The sequence below is a fragment of the Bubalus bubalis genome, chromosome 5 (assembly GCF_019923935.1).
Source record: "Bubalus bubalis isolate 160015118507 breed Murrah chromosome 5, NDDB_SH_1, whole genome shotgun sequence".
Lineage (NCBI taxonomy): Eukaryota > Metazoa > Chordata > Mammalia > Artiodactyla > Bovidae > Bubalus > Bubalus bubalis.
The window spans coordinates 108,805,223-108,825,602 of record NC_059161.1 but is presented as its reverse complement, the minus strand read 5'-3'; the positions used below and the strand labels follow the sequence as shown (position 1 = coordinate 108,825,602).

The window sequence follows — 20,380 nt, the reverse complement described above, 5'->3', positions numbered from 1 at the left end:
GGCCCTGGAGTTCCCAGTCGGTGCGGAAGCTGGTGTGGGTGGAGGGAGCGAAAGCAGTTTCATCCTCCGTTTCCATGGAAGCAGCATACGATCCTTAGCACTCGGTGCTGAACTGAATTTCAAGGGAGGTGACTTTTTACAGGTACTTGCCACTGAAAAATAACTTCCCTGCCAAAATATACTGAGTGCATTAGCCTGTTCTTCGTCTTCAATGTTTATTCTGCATGAAACTTGCCAGGCAAGATCCAGAACGGGCAAGCCTGGACTTCCTGTGGAATTTTCCTGAGACCATGTGTGGAAGCCCAGTAACCCTGGCAGCCCGGAGCCACGTCACCCAGCCACAAGCTGCAGCTCCCGCTGGGACCAAAGGGCCATTGCCTTTGCATCCGGCCGGCTTATTGGCCACAGCGGGCTCAGTGGCAAGTCAAAAGGCGATTCCAGGGGCAGCGCATCTCAATGACATGCTCTGTGGGGGCACTGCGGCTGCTCCTGCACGGTGGGCCGCAGGGCCAGCTGTATTCTCTGCGGTGGGTGGGAGGGAAGGCGAGCCAGCTGCACACCCTGTGGCCAGCGGCCAATGGAGAGCGGCCCAGCCTCCTGCAGCCTCCACAGTCTTGTCTCAGCTGGAGCTCTGGTTCCCTGAGGCCAGTGATAACTGGCCTTCTTGAGGCTCCTGTTAGGCTTTTGTTTTGGGACGACCAGACTGTCCAGAGGGGTGGAGAGGAGACTAGAAAAAACAAACACTCATTAAAAAGCAAAACAATATTTTTATGACACAATCTTTTTTAGTTTTTAAAACATGTTTAATTGGAGGATAATTGCTTTACAAGGTTGTGTTGGTTTCTGCTGTTCAACAAGGAGAATCTCCTATAAGTATACTTATATTCGCTCCCTTTTGAGCCTGCCCCTGCCATCCCACCCAGCTAGGTCATCACAGAGCACCGGGCTAAGCTCCCTGTGCTGGACAGCAGCTGCCCACCAGCTATCTATTTTACACATGGTAGTGTAAGTGCTGCTCTCTCAGTTCATCCTCCTCCACCCCATTTTTTTTTTTTTTTAATAAAGAAAAACATGCCTACTCAACATCAGGATTGAAGGAAATAGCACTTATGTGTGAGCCCTGAGAGGAAAGATGCTTGATATATTAGGTGTAGCACACATATTCATGTCCAGAGGAACCCTAAGCCAGTCCTGTCACGTTCTTGGCTACTGGTGAGGTTTCATACAGTGGTTTGGGAAAAAGTGATGTGCTTTTGGATAGACTCTTCTCTTTGTCTGGTTTCTTGGGACTGATCTCAGCAATCACCCTGGACCTTGCCTTCTAAACTTCCGGGCCTCCTGTGCTTTTCTTGGGCAATTTTCCAGGACTGAGATGAGAAGATAAGCGTTTTGAGGCTGATTTCAGGATGTTGCAGGAGTTCAAAAATTGTTTCTCAATTGTGTTTCTTTTTAATACACATCTCTTGAAGTCCCTCAGTTGTGTCTGACTCTTTGCAACCCAATGGACTATAGCCCACCAGGCTCCTCCATCCATGTGATTCTCCAGGCAAGAATACTGGAGTGGGTTGCCATTTCCTTCTCCAACACATCTCTTATGGGGTAGGAAAGAAAGTGGAAAGTGAAAAGTGAAGTCGCTCAGTCATGTCCGACTCTTTGTGACCCCATGGACTGCAGCCTACCAGGCTTCTCAGTCCATAGAATTTTCCAGGCAAGAGTACTGGAGTGGGTTGCCACTTCCTTCTCCAGGGAATCTTCCCAACCCAGGGATCAAACCTGGGTCTCCCGCACTACAGGCAGACGCTTTATCGTCTGAGCCACGAGGGAAGCCAAAAATATTTCTTTGAGCCGCTTTTTGGTGGGGGGGGGGAGTGGCAAGAATACTGGAGTGGGTTGCCACTTCCTTCTCCAGGAGATCTTCCCGACCCAGGGATTGAACCCTGGTCTCCCGCATTGTAGGCACATGCTTTACTGTCTGAGCCACCAGGAAAGTCCTTATGAGGTATGGATTACATAAACCTACCTCTCCATGGCCTTTTTGGCTCCATTTTTTTTTTTTTTAAGAAGATAATGCTATGGCTTTAATGGATACTTTTCCTGAATAGAAGTATTTTTCTTTCAAGATGTCGACCTTTTTTAGCCCAAACCCATCCACAGCTCCTCTCATCCAATACAGACTTGTCCTTGAGATTGCAGATGTCATGGTGTTCCCACCTTCTTTGGGGATATGACTTATCATGGTGTCTGTGGGTCAAGATGGATCCAGGCAATCTGGACCAGCCCATCGTGGGTTTTGATTATGCATTTGTTCTCTGTATCCTGAAGGTGCAGAAGGAGCTGCAGGCGGGGGGTGGGTGTGGTAGCATCTATGAGGGGGCAGCAGCATCATCAAGCGTCCACTTGGTTGGTGTAGGAAATGACGTCCCTGCTTCTTTTCCAGGTATTTAATGCCACAGGTGAGCTGTCGAACACGGCTGCCTATCAGTCTGTCCGCATCCTCTCGGTGTCTTCCACCCAGGCTCAGCAGGAGCTGGAGGACCTCGCCAAGGTTGACCTGCGATGGTCCAAGCCCACCTCGAGTAAGTGATGGCTGGAGCGCATGCCGGCTCCTCTGTGAGTGGTCGGCGCCCTGTGTGGCATCTGTGAGCCTAAATTGGGTTCTGTTGTGTCTGTCAGAACTTGCCCATCCATTTACTCATTTCTTATTGACCCCCCTGCCCTGCCCTGGTTCCTGGTGGCTCAGTGGTAAAGGATCTGCTTGCAATGTAGGAGACGCAGGTTCGATCCCTGGGACAGGAAGATCCCCTGGAGTAGAAAATGATAACCCACTCCAGTTTTCTCAGCTGGGAAATCCCATGGACAGAGGAGCCTGATGGGCTACAGTCCAGGGGGTCCCAAGAGTCAGACACGACTGAGCAACTGAATCACCACCACCCACTTCCTGATGGTACCTGTTTCATGCGTTTCTTCCCAGGACTCCACAGTGAATTTGCCCCCTTGCTCTGAGCAGATGGCGCTTCCTCCAGCTTCAACGGCCTCATGGAAGCCACTCAGCACAAACTCCGCCAGCATCTCCTCAGAGCCCGATGTTCTCCTCTCCTCTTTCTTTCTTCGTTTCTGTGTCTGAACACAGCTGACTGTTTTCCTCAAGGCTGTCTCTGGCTCGGGCTCTTACCTTCTCCAGGGCCTCCTCTTAGCCCTCGGGCTCTCTCCTTTTACCCCACCGTCCAGCCTGCAGGGAACCTTTACTCCAGGCTGCTCTGCGCTGGTCTCTGTTCTGGGTCCCAAGGGTGCAGCTGTGATCAGGACCCAGTCCCCACCCTCAGGGCTTCACTTATCTGTAAGGAACACACCCCTTTCTCCTGGAACCGCTCCTCTCTCCTTTGCTTTGTTAAACCTTCTTAGAACATCTTTCCATTCTTTTCACTGCCTTCCTGAGTGTGTACTCTTTGTTGTTGTTGTTCATTCACTAAGTTGCGTCTGACTCCTTGCAACTCCATGGACTGCAGCACGCCTGGCTTCCCTGTCCTTCACCATCTCCCAGAGTTTGCTCAGACTTATGTCCATTGAGTTCGTGATGCCATCCAACCATCTAGTCCTCTGTTGTTCCCACTCTTTAACCCTTTATAATCTGGCTGCTGTGTCCAGGTCGACAACCGGTTCCCCCAAGGTTTCTACTGTTCTTCTGTGATGCGCTCTGGACAGCCCGTGGCATTGGCTCTGCTGACGGCTGCTTCTAGAAGCTGCACCGCCCTCTGAGCCTGCGAGGTGCTTCCTCTCCCTCGTGCTCCCTCTCTGTCTGCACCCTGCCTGTTTCTTGGCTTTCTCCAATCCCTTCCTCCCAAAGGGAGGTCCCTTGTGCTCTTTACAATCCCTTTTTTCACCTGTACATACTTTACCCTGGTAACCTCAGTTACGCTTACATTTTCAAGTATTAATTCATTCAGCAAATATCTGGGTGCCTTTTGTGTGCTTGGCGCTATTCTAAGTCCTGGGGGTGATAGCAGAGAATAAAGCAGGCAGGCACGCCTGGTCTCCTGGATGGAGCTTACAGTCTAGTGGGAGAGTACAGAAGATAAATAAGAAAATTAGTAAGTTATATATGAAGTATTGTACTATTGAGTGTCACGCTGTCTGAACTTGCCCTTTAAGAACTCAGGAACTGAATAGATTTGGGTAAAAATTTTTTAATGAATCCTTTGGTCTACGAACTCTTCTTGCATGTCCTCCAAAACTCAGGAATCAGTTAGATTGGATAAGGTATTATACCTTGCTGTCGGTTCCTTTTCAGTCTCTGAACTCAGAGACTCAAATGTTTGAACATCAAGGGATAGGTTAGATAGTGGTATGTGCTGAGAAAATCCAGGGCAGGGGGCAGTACTGCTGGGGCTGGGGTGGGCTGGTGGTTTCCAGTTCAGAGCAGACATGGAGGTCCCACCTGAGAAAGGCAGCATTTCCGTAATAACTTGACAGAGGTGAGGCCACGCAGGTGTCTGGGGAAGAGCCTGGTAGGTCAAGACCCTCTCATATTTCAAGTCTCTCCTGCTTCGTCTACTGTCCTGACTGCAGCTGGGAAAGGTCTCTCTTTTTTTTTTTTTTGGCTGTGCTGGGTATTCAGTGCAGCACACAGGCTTCTCTACTTGTGGCTTAGTTGCTCTGTGGCACGTGGGATCTCAGTTCCCCAACCCAAGGATCCAACCCACGTCCCCTGCATTTCAAGGTAGATTCTCAACCACCAGACCACCAGGGAAGTCCCCAGGGTCTCTGATTTTAAAGACTATTGTGTTGAGCTTGGACCTTTCTGGATAGTTGAGGACAGTCGCCCCCTCTTTAGGTCCTTACTGTTGAAACATCTATGATGTCCGTTTAGCCACATACGGTTCACTCACAGGGTCCAGGCCTTAGACTGGAGACACCTTTGCTGCCCAGCACACATTCTCATTCCCATGCCTTTCCAAGTGACTTTCCATTTTCTTTACTCCAACCTCCCCTCCAGTTGTCTCTTACACTATTCTCCTTTTGTAATTGATACTCTCCTCAAATACTTGAGAAACTCTCCAGTTCTGCATGTGTCTGTACATATTGTTTCTTTTGCCCAGAATGCTAGCTCTGCTGACTGCATTCCTGTCTCGAAGGTCTCTCCACCTCCCTCCCTTTCCTCTTGATTACCTTCTCCCTCTACCTCCCCATAAGCGAGTCCACCCTTATTCCAGCCACCGCTGCCACCCAATACCAGCCAGCAAACATTCACTGACTCTGCACTGGGTCCCAGACACCAAGAACACAGAAATCCTAATGGTTTAGCAAGGTGAGGGAAACCCCAAGCACAGAGCAGGACCGGAGCACAGGGAAGGAGCCGCCTTTCCTGGGCATGTTACCATCTGCCTTTCGTTTGCTATTCTTTATTTTGCTGTTAGAACCCCTTAACACACCTTTGTACTTCTTAAAGCACTAAACCATATTTTGCAATATATTTGACTTTGCTGAATGTGTCTCATTCTGTAGGATAGAAGACCTCTGAGGAAAGGTTCCCTGTCTTTCCTTTTCCTTTTCATTTCTGTATCAGAATCATCTAGAAGTCCCTGGTGCCTAGTAGGGGCTCAATCCATTTTAATTGATTGAAACTGATTTTCAGCTCCTGCCATCACACTTTCCACGTTTCGAGAGCCGGAAATGTGTTGTTTGGCTCTTTCGCGCATCAAGGCAGTGACTTACGCCTCGTGGTTCTTTCACAGCTGCTGGGTTGGGTTGATCCCACCGGTTGCGTGTGTGCCTGTTCCCCTGTCCATTCTTCCGATGTGGAAATCACCCTTCCTGGTCTGTGTTGGTTCCTGGGCTACATGGACGAATGAGCTCGATGGTGCCGAACTCTGAAATGCTGGTTTTGGTTTCTGTTGCTTTCCTTTTTGGCCAAAGTCCCCATCACTTGTTTATTCTTGTCTTCATTACTGTGGCTATAAGCGTGGATATAAAACCACCCAGAAAAAATATACCTTTCTTCTCCACATTCTCTGTGCTTGCTTGTCCCCTTCCACAGAGATAAGTGGGGATGGGATGGATGTTGGGTAAGAGTGTAGGTCAGGGAGGGGGGGTTGGGGGCCAGCAGCCTTTCTGCCCCTCACCTGTTGCAGAGGGGTATCAATATTCCTAGGTTCTCAGGGCCCTGCACGTGGCGAGGAAGCCTCCTTGCCTGGCTGAATATACATGTATATTCGGCTTTCTGCTAGCCAGCCAGCTGCCTCTCCATCTTCTCCTGCCCTTGGAAAGTCTTAGAAAGGAATGCAAGGCCTGACCCAACACCCGAGCTTCTCACCTAGGCCCACCCAGGGGCTCCAGGCCGTGTCCACCTACTTTTCCCCTGACTGTCTCTATCTGTTTCTCTGAACAGAAAACTTAGGCCACGGTAACTTCACGTACATGTCAGCAGTGTGTTGGCTCTTCGGGCGTTTCCTGTATGACACCCTGCGGTATCCTGTGGGGCTGCTCTCCTCCTCGTGGAGTGGGACGCCCATTGAAGCCTGGTCGTCTAGAAGGTCCCTTGAAGCCTGTGGGGTCCCGAGGTCAGGGTAAGAAAGCGTCCTCTGGTTCAGGAGAAAGCCTGCCAGGAAATTCTGTGAGAGAGCAGGATCACAGTCTCCTTGGGGAAGTCGAATATGAGCTGAATGTACAAGTATGTGTTAAATGTATGTGACTTATTCAGGTGTTACTTTCACTGTTATCATGATCACAATCGTTTGACACTATGTCAAGAAGTAATTATGACCCTTTCCTTAATAATAGGGATAGCTAATATATTTTTTTAATCAGATATTTTTAACTTTTTGTATTAGGATATAGCCAGTTAACAGATAATGTTGTGATGGTTTCAGGTAGATAGAAAAGGGACTCAGTATACGTGTATCCGTTCTCCCCCAAACTCCCCTCCTGTCCAGGCTGCTTCATACCATTGAGCCGAGTTCCGTGTGCTATACTTTGTTGGTTATCCACTTTAAATACAGCAGTGTGTATATGTCCATCCCAAACTCCCTAACTATCAGTAGGGATAAGTTAATAGACGCTTTCTAAATGCCAGATACTGTCATGAGCACTTTATATCATATTCACTCATTTAATGCAACATTCTCTTGAAATATGGGTACTATTAACACATGAGGAGAAAGGGGCTAATTGGGAGAGGGGTTTGGTGACTTGCTTGGGAACACGACTAGTAAGTGATGAAGTCTGGTGTCAGTGTCTGTGCTCTTAACCGCTGTGAGAATAAACCCAATCTAACAGTTTGGAAGAACACGGTATCCATGTCATCAGAAAGCGGTATTGGAAGACTGATGGTGAAAGCACATTCAGGAAAAGCTGGATCAGGAATAACAGTGGGTCGGGCAGAGGCAGAGAAGAGGCTAGTCGATAACTTCTTGACACTAATGTTGCCATAGAGATGGACACTGTGTGAGCTGCCTTCACAGAACTTGTCTCATCGGTTCTGGCAAGAGCATGGGTTTGAGCTCTTGGTGTGTCCTGGGTAAAGGCCTGCCTGCTGGGGAGTGAAGTCATCCTGCTTTGGAACAGAAAGACTTACTCTCAGTAGAGGTGGAAGAATCTAAAGCCAGGCTTCCCAGACCTCAGGGGGGCAGGGACAATACCAAGGGGCCGTGGGGGTTCTCGCACACAGCCACTCCAAGAGAAATCCACACAAGTATTCCGCAGAGACAACTTGGGGCCATGTTCCAAGTCATCAGAAAACGTGCCTTCTGACCTGGCCATCTCATTTCTGGGAATTAAGACTGTATGTAATGATTCAGCTCTCAGGAAGATAATCATGGCATTGCTTATAAAAGCAAAGGACTTAGCCTCAGTGTCCATTCAGTGAGTGCTGGTTAAGTAAACTTTTTGCCTGTGTGATAGAGTCTTTAACACTTGCCTGCTCCTCCCCCCGCCCCCGCCCCTGGTCTCAGTCACTAGACGAAACCGGCGACGGTGCCACTGAACTCAGAGAGCCAACTGACACACGTTTTCATGGAAACAGAGTGGTTGAATTGGACTCTGAACTGCTTTCATCAGGGGTTTGCCCCCAGGTGAAGCTGGATAGGTGCCTGGCTCAGGGCTTATCATGGGATCGGTCCCTGGCTCTCTCCTGACGCTTGTGTGTCTTCCTCACTTTAGGTCCATGCCATCCGACCTTGAAATCGGTCCGAGCGCGCACTCTGTTCTCTGGAACGCCATGATCCATCCACTCCGTAACATGACCCTGAAGGGGGTGATATGGTACCAGGGTGAGTGTTCAGTTTCCGGTTTTCCATTGTGTCAGTTAGCTGTTGCCACATAACAAGCCTCCCTGGGGCTCAGTGACTTCAAGCCATTGTACTTTTATTTGGCTCACTATTCTTTGAGTTGGCAGGGCAGTGTTTCTGTCGGGGCTGCTTTGGCTCATTTCTGCTGGGTTCTCCCATGCGTCTTTGGCAGCCTGGCAGGTTGTCTGGTGGCCGGATGGCCTAGGATGGCCTCTACCTCATGTCTGTTGACTGGGGCTCCTGGTTCTCATGTGGCCTCTCGTCCTTCAGCAAGCTGTGATAGTGATGGTTTATTGCTCAGTTCTGTCCGGCTCCTTGTGACTCCATGGACTGTTGCTCACCAGCCTCTGTCCATGGGATTCTCCAGGCAAGAATACTGGAGTGGGTTGCCGTTTCCTCCTCCAGGGCATATTCCCGACCCAGGGATTGAACCCTGGTCTCCTGCATTGCACGTGGATTCTTTACTGACTGAGCCACCATGGAAGATCTTCAGCAAGCTAGTTCAGCCTTATTTATCATTTACATGGCAGTGTCAGGCTTCCACGTGTGTCAGGAGAGAACACACTCCAGAGCCGATTTGCTCTTGCAATCGTGTTTGCTGATGGCCCATCAGCCACAGCAAACCCGAGGCCAGTCCAGCGAGACCTTAGGATGGAGGCTAGGGAGCAATGTGGGGTCATCTTGCGTCTACCCCAACTCCCTCTCACAGTTTGGACTGTTTTCAGGGGAGTCCAATGTAAACTTTAACAGGGACTTGTACAATTGTACATTCCCTCTGCTCATTGACGACTGGCGCCAGACCTTCCACGATGGCTCCCAGGGGCAGACAGAGCGCCTCTTCCCATTCGGATTTGTCCAGGTAGGTGCCGAAAGGAAGAGGGTTTGTGGGCTTTGGTGGGGGAGATGCTGCTGAGACCTCTTCCCTGGAATCCATGTTCTGTTTTTTTTTGCCCTCATAGCCTGCCTGCTGTTCATCCCAGCTCACTGACAGGACAATTAAATCTTAAAAAAATTAATAAGTAACCAGTATTTGAGCTTCCCAGGTGGCTCAGTGGTAAAGAATCCGCCTGCAATGCGGGAATGTTGGTTCAATCCCTGGGTCGGGAAGATCCCTTGGAGAAGGAAATGGCAACCCACTCTAGTATTCTTGCCCGGGAAATCCCATGGACAGAGGAGACTGGTGGGCAACAGTCCATGGGGTCGCAAAGAGTCAGACATGACTGAAGCAACGTAGCATGCACACAGCCAAGTTCTTAAGTGCTTCACCTCACCTGTTCACACGGCCCCTCCAGGACCAAGACGTCCCAGCGGGGCAGTAGTTCTGACTTTTCTGGAACATAGGAATTAAACAAGTAAGGTGTGACATAAACAAGACCCGCCTCACAACACAGACACGAAACAGGCGTTAGTGTTTGAGCTGGACACCCATCTGTAGGCGTCCGCCTCTGGTAGCCCACAGATACTTCCCTCTCACCAACCCCCCTTGCCTCCCCCACCCCGTTCCTCTCCTCTGTCCTAGTTCATAGGCCTTTTTTTGGATAAAAGATTTTTATAGACCTGCTTTCCACTTATAATTACTTTACAATCATTTCCTTTCTCCTTTCTTAACATTTGTTTTGACTTTGAACGAGAATATTCTGCTCATTATTTTCAAAATAGCAACGCCTGTCACCACTTCTGTATTACTGTTGGTAGAAACTACATTTGGTCCTCGGAGGTACTTTTTTTGCCTCTCAGCCGGTGTACATGGTGATTGGAATGTGACTTCAATCAACTCAGGCCAAAAATACGTTTAAGTGTTTATTATATGCCACAAACTGTGTGAGCTACTAGAAATATACAGCAGGAAGCAGAGAGACCTGCTCCTGTCCTGTACTCCTGGTTTAGTAAAAGTGCCTTAGCCTTGGGCGCCAGCTTTATCATCATCAACAACAGTATGTTGGTTGCTTGTGAAAAACTGGGACTATAAATGTTTAACTTCAAAGGGAACTGTCAAATACAACAGTTTAATGGTTCCGAGCGTAGCCTGGGGATTTGAATCTCAGCTCTGGCACTTCCTTAGCTGTGTGATTTCGAATAAGACATCGAACCTCTTTGTTATTTTAAGTATTAAATGAGCTAGTCCATGTAAAGCTTGGCACAAGTGAGAAAATGCCCGTGTTTATTATAAATGAGAGAAGTCGGAAAATCTGGAGGGGCAGTTGGTCTGTAAAGGAAGATGAATTGGCTGAAAGGGCTGCATGTGAAACCATGGTGGCAGTAACTGGAGCACGAAGTTAGATGGGTACGCGAGCTCTGTGGAGAGGGCAGGGCTACATCCACGTGTCTGCGAGTTTAATACTGATGTGTGCTCTGAGGCATGGGGAGAGAGAGGAGCCGGAGTTCAGGACTGGAGACCCTATTATTGTTGTTTGGTTGCTAAGTTGTGTCCGACTCTTTGTGACCACATGGACTGCAGCATGCCAGGCCCCTCTGTCCTCCACTATCTCCTGGAGTTTGCTCAAACTCAGGTCCATTGAGTTGGTTATGCCATCCAACCATCTCATCCTTGGAGAAGGCAATGGCAACCCACTCCAGTGTTCTTGCCTGGAGAATCCCAGGGATGGGGGAGCCTGGTGGGCTGCCGTCTATGGGGTCGCACAGAGTCGGACACGACTGAAGCAACTTAGCAGCAGCAGCATCTCATTCTCTGTCGCTCTCCTGTCCTCCTGCTCTCAATCTTTTCCAGCATCAGGATCTTTTCTAATGAGTCAGTTCTTCGCATCATGTGGCCAGAGTATTGGAGCTTCGGCTTTAGCATCAGTCCTTTCAGTAAATATTCAGGGTTGATTTCTACAGGGTTGCCTGGTTTGATCTTCTTGCAGTCTAAGGGGCTCTCAAGAGTCTCCCCCAGCACCACAGTTCAAAAGCATCAGTTCTTCGGCACCCAGCCTTCTTTATAGTCCATCTCTCACGTCTGGACATGACTACCAGTCTCGAGGGAGTATATGCTTTTTCAGAAGGATTTTGGAGAAACAGTGAACCAGACTACAAAACACAGATGCTATTGTAGAATCCTGCAAATACAGCCACTTTTATATTCTGTGGCTGTGACATGCCTTCTTTAGCAGCAGTGTTTCTCCTAATCCCTGCAAGTGGCCTGCTTTATATCTCAGGGGAAAAACACAGGAATTTCCTGTGGCTGTAGAGTCTGCTGGTGCCCCCATGTGGTCAATCTGTAGTAGTACAGCTGATGAAGTAGTGGGGAATGACTGCAGGAATTCTCAGCCAACTGCCATTTTGAAACAACTTCCTTGGCTTGAGTGGCTCTTGGTAGCATTTTCCCCTCCGCACTTCAGGCTGGAACTCCCCCTAGACTCTTCCAGGGGGTTTCTGCAGGGATCTGCATCATGGTGCCCATTGGCGCACATGGCCCCACTTTCAGCCTTCTCTCTTGGGTGTTGTGTGGGAAGCAGCAGGGTTACTCAGTGGGTCTTTTTATTGCCATTTTCTAGTTTTCATGACATTTCATTGCGAAGCTCCACCACCTTTCATCACTTCATGTGTTAAGGCCGATTTGCATAGGAGAGTTTACTAAGAATCAGTGGTGGGGAAAATGTACTCTTTCTTTCAGTGGGAGAAACCTCATGACCAGGTGGCGACAGGGCATGGCTGCTGGAACGTGCGAAGGACTGGGGTCTTTGATGAAGTCTGCTATGTGCTCAGGGGTAGATGCTGAAGCTGAAGCTCCAATACTTTGGCCACCTGATGTGAAGAGCCGGCTCTTTGGAAAAGACCCTGATGCTGGAAAAGATTGAAGGCAAAAGGAGAAGGGGGTGATAGAGGATGAGATGGTTAGAAAGCATCACTGACTCAATGGACATGAATTTGACCAAACTTTGGGAGATAGTGGAGGACAGAGGAGCCTGGTATGCTGCAGTCCATGGGGTTGCAAAGAGTCGGACACGACTTAGCAACAAGGGGAGGGTCCTCTCCACTTCCCTACAGAGCTTTGGCCTGTATTGTACACAGATGTACAATAGGTCAGTGACCTACTGCCTTCTAACAGACGGCCTCAGAACTTCGGGGCTGACAACAGCAGCCACTGCGTTTGCTCCTCATTCCATGGGTTGGCCAGGCAGGGAGAGGTGGTCCCCCGGAGCGGCTCATTTCTGCTCTGAGACATTAGCCAGGCTTGCTCGTGTGCCTGCAGCTGGAACTGAAGGATCCAGAATTCACGTGACTGGACCCTCAGCTGGGAAGGCTGGGACATGAACGCCTCTCTCCTCATGACCTTCCGGTTCCCAAGGCTGCTGTCTCCACATTTCTTCAGCAGGGTAGCGGCACTTTTGTTCCGTGGCCATCTCAGGGTTCTGAGAAGACGAAACAGAAGGCAAGCACTCCTGAGGCAGAGACTCAGTAGCTGCTCACCATCACCTCAGCTGCATGCTGTTTGTCAGAGCAAATCACAGGCTTAGCCCAAGTTCATTGCAAGGAGAAATAGACTCCAGGTCTTGCTGCGAGGAGGGGGCTGGAGGGTGGAGTTCCACCACAGCTCGTGGGATGAGTGGTTCAACCATGAGGGTGAGAGACTCGGTAAGAACGTGTTGGATCAGCCCGTGGGCGAGTGAGTGAAGCAGAAGCAGGGTCTGCTTGTGAAAGACTCCAGTGTTGGTTTCTTTAAAACATTTTTTTTCTTAATGTTTTTCTGGCTGTTTTGAAGTGTAGGTTTCTGATGCAGTGAAGTTCTGATGCACAGTGTCTACTTTCTAGTTATCTTCCTATTTGTCTGGTGAAGCCCTGCATGATGGACTTCCCCAGATGCGTTGGCATCAGACAGCCGACTTTGGCTACGTCCCCAACCAAAGGATGCCCAACACCTTCATGGCTGCCGCTGTGGATCTCGGTGATAGGAACTCAACTTTTGGCAGGTGGGTGCTTCTCGGGCTTTGCTTGAACAGTAATATGTGTTTTCTGTGGCCTTCTCTTGATGTTCACTTGTGAGCGGGCCTAAGGAATGGACCCTAGAAGCATGATTTATCCATCATTCACACCCTGGATGTGCTACAGTAACTAACACCCCTCCCCACCCCAGGGCCGTGATGCCACCGAACCTTATTTCGTGTTGACACTCCCATGTCCAAAGAAGGGACGGGCTTTGCTGTCGTCGTCATTCACAGATCCAGAGTGACAGAGGCTCCGGGGGGGATCTGTGCTTCCACAGCTGCCTGACAGTCTCATATTCGCAGCTGGAGGCTTCCACCCGAAGCAACACAAGTCTCTTCTGCTCACATTGCACTGGCCACGGCAAGTCCCATGGCCATGTCTATTTTTAGTGAGAGCAGGAAGTGGAATTCTACCCCAGACTCAGAGGAGGACTAGCGGGACGTTGGTGAACAGCCCCGATGACTACCGCCTACTAGGATACCAGGGAATGGCAGTGTGACCTGGAGCCCAGTGCAGAGTGTCCCGATTACAGCAGGAGCCTGAATGAATATTTGTTTATTGAATGAATGAATGTTTGTTGCGTGAACACATAAAACCTGGAGGGGGCCAAGTAGTGAAAGCCTGATTCAGATGAAACACTTTGAGAACGTTGAGTGCTTGCAACAGTCTTACGACAGCTCTTTCTTCTAGGTTAGTTCCAAAGTCTGCCCTCCTTCCCTCCTCCTCTTCCCTTATTCCTTCCTTCCAAGCCATCAATTATTTCAGGGTTGTTGATGCATAGAAGACCCGTCTGTGGTTACAATTCACCATTTCTCTTAGGCTGACTAGCCCCAGGTCACTGGCTATTAGATTCAGTCTCACCTTCTTAAAGGGTTCTTTGTATAAGATTTCTTTTTTTTTTTTTTAAAATATGACTATTGTTGAGCCCAAACCCTAAGTTCTCTCCCTGTTCTTTGTCCTGTAGCATTCACCCTCGAGATAAGCAGATGGTGGCCTACAGGCTGCACCTGGGGGCCCGTGCCTTGGCTTACGGGGAGAAGTTGATCTTTCAAGGACCACTGCCTCAGAAGATAGAACTCCTGGCTGACACCGGGCTGCTCAACCTCACATATTCCCAGCCAATCGAGGTGCAGAGGCGTGACGACAAGATATTTGAGGTGAGAGCTGCAGAAAACAATAGGGGTTCATCCTGCGTGGGGATCAGGATTTCCTCCACACCGAGGCTCATCTCTAATTATATAGGAGGCAGGTCTTGGTTGGTCAGGGGCTAGGTTTATCTCAGAGTGACAAGTAAGCAGTTCTTTATTCATTTGCTTAGAGGCAATTTTGATGAGACAAAAGCTAATTTAAAAATTAAATCAATATTAAATAAAAAATATATAAATGTTATAAATCTATTTTTATTTTATAAAAATATATAATTTTGTTTACAATTTATAAAATAAATCAAGCAAATTAGTTAATTAAACAAGTAATTAAAAATAAAAAATTATTAAAATTAACAAATTAATTTAAGAGTCCATATTAAAAAGATATTCCATTTGTATTTTCCCTCCCAGAGCAGCCATTTTTGCTCAGGACAGGTAGCATTATTTGTGGGTACCTATTTGAAAGGAAAGGATCCTGGCTGCAGAATATTTCCCTCATCCTTGGACATCTTTTTTTGTCACACTATCCTAAATTCTGATTTTGAGTTTAATCTCTCCTTTAAGAGATTTAAGTGTGGTGATTTGCAGCTTAGTTTGAATTACTGTAATGAGCTTCCCTGGTAGCTCAGCTGGTAAAGAATCCGCCTGCAGTGTGGGAGACCTGGGATCCATCCCTGGGTTGGGAAGATCCCTTGGAGAAGGGAAACGCTACCCACTCCAGTATTCTGGCCTGGAGAATTCCATGGACTGTAGTCTGTGGGGTCGCAAAGAGTCAGACATGGCGGGCGACTTTCACTTTCACAGTGATGGAACTCTGTACTTGCTTCTAATACCTGGTGAGGATCATTTCACTGCAGAACTGGGGCTGTTTATGAAACAGCTTATTTAGGAGTCTCCTAGGTTGAGGCTTCCCTGGTGGCTTGGTGGTAAAGAACCCACCTGCTGATGCAGGGTTGAATCCCTAGGTCGGGGATTCTGATCCCCAAGAGAAGGAAATGGCAACCCACTTCCAGTATTCTAGTCTGGGAAAGGTCACAAAGAGTCGAACACAACTGAGCAACTCTACATCAACAAGGCCAGGGTGGTGGCTGGAGGCATCCCCAGGTGGAATATTTAAATGAGTGTCTTTGGGAGTCCTGAGGCCCTTAGGCATTGGGGGGTGGTGAGTGAAAAGAGGGCATTGGAGGGACAATGAAAGAATGTAGAAGACAAACTAATTACACAAGAGATCATGGGGCTGTTCCTCCTCTGGAATCCCCCTGCCTCAGGTGGATTAGCACCTGACTTAGCACCTAACTCCACTTAGCTTCCCTGGATGCTGGGTTTTAGGTGAGTCCCAGCGCCCTGGAATCTTGGCACTCTGAGTTCCCCTCTGTAGTCAGCTGCTTGCAATATGCCCACTGCCTGGCCCTGGAGTCAGAGTTGGGGCCAGCACAGATTTGAACCTTTGGGAACTGGCTATTTTAACACTCCCTTCACCAGAATTGCTTTCTGACTTGAGAATAGCTTACCATCCACAGTTCCGTGTGCCCCTTCCTCTTCCCCCAGCTCCACTGGGAGTCAGAGAGCAGCCCAGATTCCAGTAAGGAATCTGCTCACCCAGATTCCTGCCTGATTGGTGGGAGGACCACAGGAAGATTGTTCAGGGGAGCCTTTCCTAAGTGCTTCATGTCTCCATGCTATCTTATCTCTCTCAGTAATTTGCTGTTTTATTTCTTGATCTCAGCTATTTATCTTGTGAACTTTTATTATCGATCTGTGGCTGTGATAACCAGACCCACTTTGTCCTGGTTATTGTAGAAAACATGTCCCTTGGCCAAGAGCAGCCCCTTCTCGCTCTTCCATCTGTCTGCAGAGCAGGCCCATCTCTTGGCACATCCTCCCAACTATGCTAACCATTTCTGTTCGTGACTCTCCTGTTTAGGTCTCGTGTTGCAGTGACCACCAGTGCACGTGGCTTCCAGCTCCCATGGACACCTTCTCCACACAGACCCTGGCCCTGAACATCACGTCTTGCCATGACACCCCAGCTGCTCTTCGGTATGCCTGGACCCCATGGCCTTGTGAATATAAGCAGTGTCCCCTGTACCACCCAACCAGTACCCTGCCAGCTCCTCCCTTCATTGCTCTCATTACAAACCCGAGCCCTGGCTATCACAGCAGGACTGCTAAATGATTTCACAGCAGTGTAATCACGTCTCAGACACAAGTGTGGATCCTTTAGATTTGGGCATTTAGGAGTTTAAATGACAACTACTGATTTTTAATGGAAATTAATCAAACTGCCTCATTGAGAGCACCCGGCTAGCACATGGCTGTTTCCATATTCTGAGATGCCAGGGCTGGTAGGCGAATGGAATGCTTGCCTTCTGTCCTCAGCCAGGCCAGGTATCCATAGTAGACTAATTACCAACTACAAACAAGTTGAACCTGTGTGATTCACTTCCTTAATTATTTGGAGTGAACAGTCTTTAACACTTTTGTGTTACCTCTAGACTGTGGAAACTCAGGATTGGAAGAGATTTCAAGGCCATGGAGGCTGACTAGCATTTACGTGTTTCTTTTTTAATAAAATCTGACAAGTGGTTATCAAATTTCTGTAGAGTTTCCATTCTAAGCTTCCCAACAGTTTTTCCTCATGTGGAACTGAAATGTTTCTTCTGGTACACAAGTCTTTCAGAGAAGTGAAGATGGCCCTGTTTTGTGCTAAGCCAAAAACAATTCTGTTCCTTCAGTCTAAATGATAATGTGAATGTTTAAAACAAAGAAACCACAACTACACGCAGGGATTTTGGGAGGTGTGAAGGGACAGCTGTGAGGCGGCAAGAGAGGGCAAGGTGGAGCAGCCTGTGTGGGAACCACGTGACTGCAGAGGTAAGGGAGAGCAGATAGCGCTACTGGGCTCTTGACAGGTAAGAGGTTTAACAAAAATAATCCAGATGGGAGAACAAAGAGAGTCTGAAAGTAAAGCTACATGATAAGCATTTAGAAAAATAATCCAGATGGGACAAATGTGAAAGAGGTCTTTGGTGTATACGGTTGAGAATCCTAATGGTGTTTACTGGCTGATTAAAAACAGCTGAAGGCACTTGATAATTGTCATCTATTAAGAAGCTGGAAATAAAGTAACATCCTGAGTCATGGGTACACATTGATCTCTAGACAAAACTGGGTTTGGAACAGGCTTGCAAATTGTCCTTTGAAGCTGAGAAAGGAGCAAGATTTATCTGCGAGTAGTTTCCATTGTCTTAACGTGAAAAACAAGCACAGAAGCACACGCATCACTCGCCACACCTGCCCCAAGGGGTCCTAGTGTAACTGAACAGCAGGGATGCTTTGTTAGTGCCAGGATTTTATTTAAAATTTTATTTATTTTTTAATTTTTTGGCTGTGCCACACAGCAAGCAGAATCTTAATTCCCCAATCAAGGATTGAACCCGTGCCCCCGGCAGTGCCGTCTTAACCACTGGACTACCAGGGAAGTACCAGTACCAAGATTTTAGTTAGCAAAAACCAAAACAGCTATGCAGCATGCAAAGAACTTTGGCTCCTTCGAGGACTTCTAGCGTACAATTAACTCCTCATACCTGCACCTTGGCCTCTGATTCATTTGACTTCACAGAAACCACGAACCCTGCACCAACTCCTGAGAAAAAAATCAAGCTACTGTGTACCCCCAACATACAGGCGCTCAGTAGCTGTTCTAACCTGGAAGGAGCAAGAGACAGCCAAGAGCTCTAGGCCTGTGTTCCCTTCACTCCTAGTAACCTAGGGCACACCGTTTAACTAGTTAGGTTTAGGTAGTGGATATCTTCATGCAAAGTCATGTGAAAATTATTTTTAATGGTTGAATAATTTAAAACATTCTGTAGGAATTCAGTTTATTTCCCAAATGAAAATAATACTGTTTGAAAATGAAATTTATGATCACTGTAGAAGACTTGGGTGCTAAAGAAGAGTATAAGCAAGTAAAATCACTCCCAAATTCATCATCTGGACAGTCTTTTGGTGAACATCACTTGATTTGTTTGGGTCACATTTTATACACCACTACACTGTATATTATTTAGTAATTGGTGTCTTTTATTTATTCTAACAAAATAATTTTCCTAGGTAAAGTGAAAAGAGATTTCATTTGCTTCAGTTTGTGGGTGCCCCATACTTTAACCAATTTGCCATGAGTAGACAGAGAAGGTTTTAAACTAATACTGTGATAACTGTTACATGTCAACATCATTCTGCACTTAATCTCTTAGGGTCCTTAATGTGGACTAACAGGTTTAAGAATAAATATGTTTAACATTTTAATACCTACAGCTTAACCCTTCCAAAGGGTTCAACAGTTGACATTTCCACTAAGGTAAAGTCCCATATTTCCCCCTATTCTCACCGACATTGAATACTGTCAAACTTAAGAAATATTTAATAATCTAATAGATGAAAACAATTTTTAAGTGTATAGCTAGGACAGTATTTTTCAAGTTATTTAAAACAATGATTCATAGTAAAAACAGTTTGTCATTCCACATATCCCCATGTGTACTGTGTGAGTGGGAGATAAACACCTATATACACAGTATAGTTGAATTCAACCTTTCAGCATCCAATGCATTCCAGTATGTTCTGTCTTCGAACTTAATTTTAAAATATGTGGGTCTTGACTGCCACAGTTGAAAACAACTAACAAGGCTGAGATTTGTAGTTTGAAAATACTTCTAGGGAAGCTACAAATGAATGCTTATTAAAGTAAACCATGCACTAACTTATGGGCTTCCCTGTGGCTCAGTTGGTCAAGAATCCACCTGCAATGTGGGAGACCTGAGTTCGATCCCTGGGTTGGGAAGATCCCCTGGAGAAGGGAAAGGCTACCCACTCCAGTATTCTGGCCTAGAGGATTCCATGGACTGTACAGTCTGTGGGGTCGCAAAGAGTTGGACATGACTGAGTGCCTTTTACTTCACTTCATGCACTAACTTATAAAAACTTTTTAATGAAGCTCACTGTGAACTTGTAATTAACTTGGGCTGTAACAGAATGGAAAGATACAGATTATGTGATAAAAGCAGCAGATACCATTTCTGTGTTAAGTACAAATGGGTTCTGGCATTTGATGTAGAGAAGAAAACTGAAAAACATGCAGCAGTTTTGAGCGCTCTCCTTTCTATCCCGATTTGCTATTATCCATATTTTATTGTATTTTTGCACTATAAAAGTTACACAGACTTGTAAGACCATAATTAAGAGTCATAAAATCAACATTAGTCACTTTAGCATCTGATACGTTGTGGTGGCCAGTGTGATGTGCTCTAAAGGCTGCATTTGATTCGTCCCTCGACTGTCCAGATCCAGTCCCATAAAATGCGAGGCCCCGTTTGTTTTCTCCGTTAGTGGCTATGGATTGTAGCACAGTGACAATCCAGTTCCTCCACTCCTTCCCCATCCTTCTACCTCTGGCCTCCTTTGGTTCGTTCCATTCCAGCCAGCCCTGGTTCCTGGCTGGTTGACAGTGAATCATCACACAAGGTACGGTGGAGGTGAACTGGCTGGGCTTCAGTGATAGGGTAAGCCTCTACCTTAATGCTCTAAGTGGAGTCCAGAAAATTCTGTTATATAGAATGCAGTGTTATTACACAGCTAATGAACCGATGGGGTGAGTCTGTTAAGGAGGATGGAACCAATCATGTGTATTTGTGTTAGTGTGTGGCTTCAGTGTATTCAGTGGCGCCACAAAGGGGATGTAGACAAGGCTAGAGATGACTTTTTGGATCCTCTTGTGAAATGTGAAGAAGATGAACAGTGGGTCTTGCGTGAGGAACTCTGCCTGTGGCAAAGGTCATGAGGAAGGAGGCTCGGCATACGCAAAGGCGGGATCGAGCCTCAGGAGTCCCCCTGGAAATTCTCGAGCATCTACCCCCATAACCAGAGTCTGCCTACTTTACAACTTTGTGCTCTCACCTACACCTCTGACTTTACGGGGGGCTGTCCCCCACTACCTCTCTCTGAAAAAGAGTTAACTTAGAGCTC

General features: G+C 47.4%; 1 protein-coding gene across 3 annotated transcripts in view; it reads left to right on the top strand.

Annotated features, from left to right (window-relative positions):
• SIAE (sialic acid acetylesterase) overlaps positions 1–16,950 on the top strand; it is a 37,526-nt gene extending 20,576 nt beyond the window's left edge. For all 3 annotated transcript variants that reach the window (XM_045165826.1, XM_025286327.3, XM_006057641.4), the window contains exons 4-10: positions 2,438–2,576; positions 6,386–6,563; positions 8,155–8,264; positions 9,008–9,141; positions 13,035–13,192; positions 14,173–14,365; positions 16,281–16,950. In XM_045165826.1, the coding sequence (XP_045021761.1) occupies positions 2,438–2,576; positions 6,386–6,563; positions 8,155–8,264; positions 9,008–9,141; positions 13,035–13,192; positions 14,173–14,365; positions 16,281–16,532 (1,164 nt within the window). In that variant the 3' untranslated portion in view covers positions 16,533–16,950. The remainder of the gene's footprint in view (positions 1–2,437; positions 2,577–6,385; positions 6,564–8,154; positions 8,265–9,007; positions 9,142–13,034; positions 13,193–14,172; positions 14,366–16,280) is intronic.
• The last annotated feature ends 3,430 nt before the right edge of the window (positions 16,951–20,380 follow it).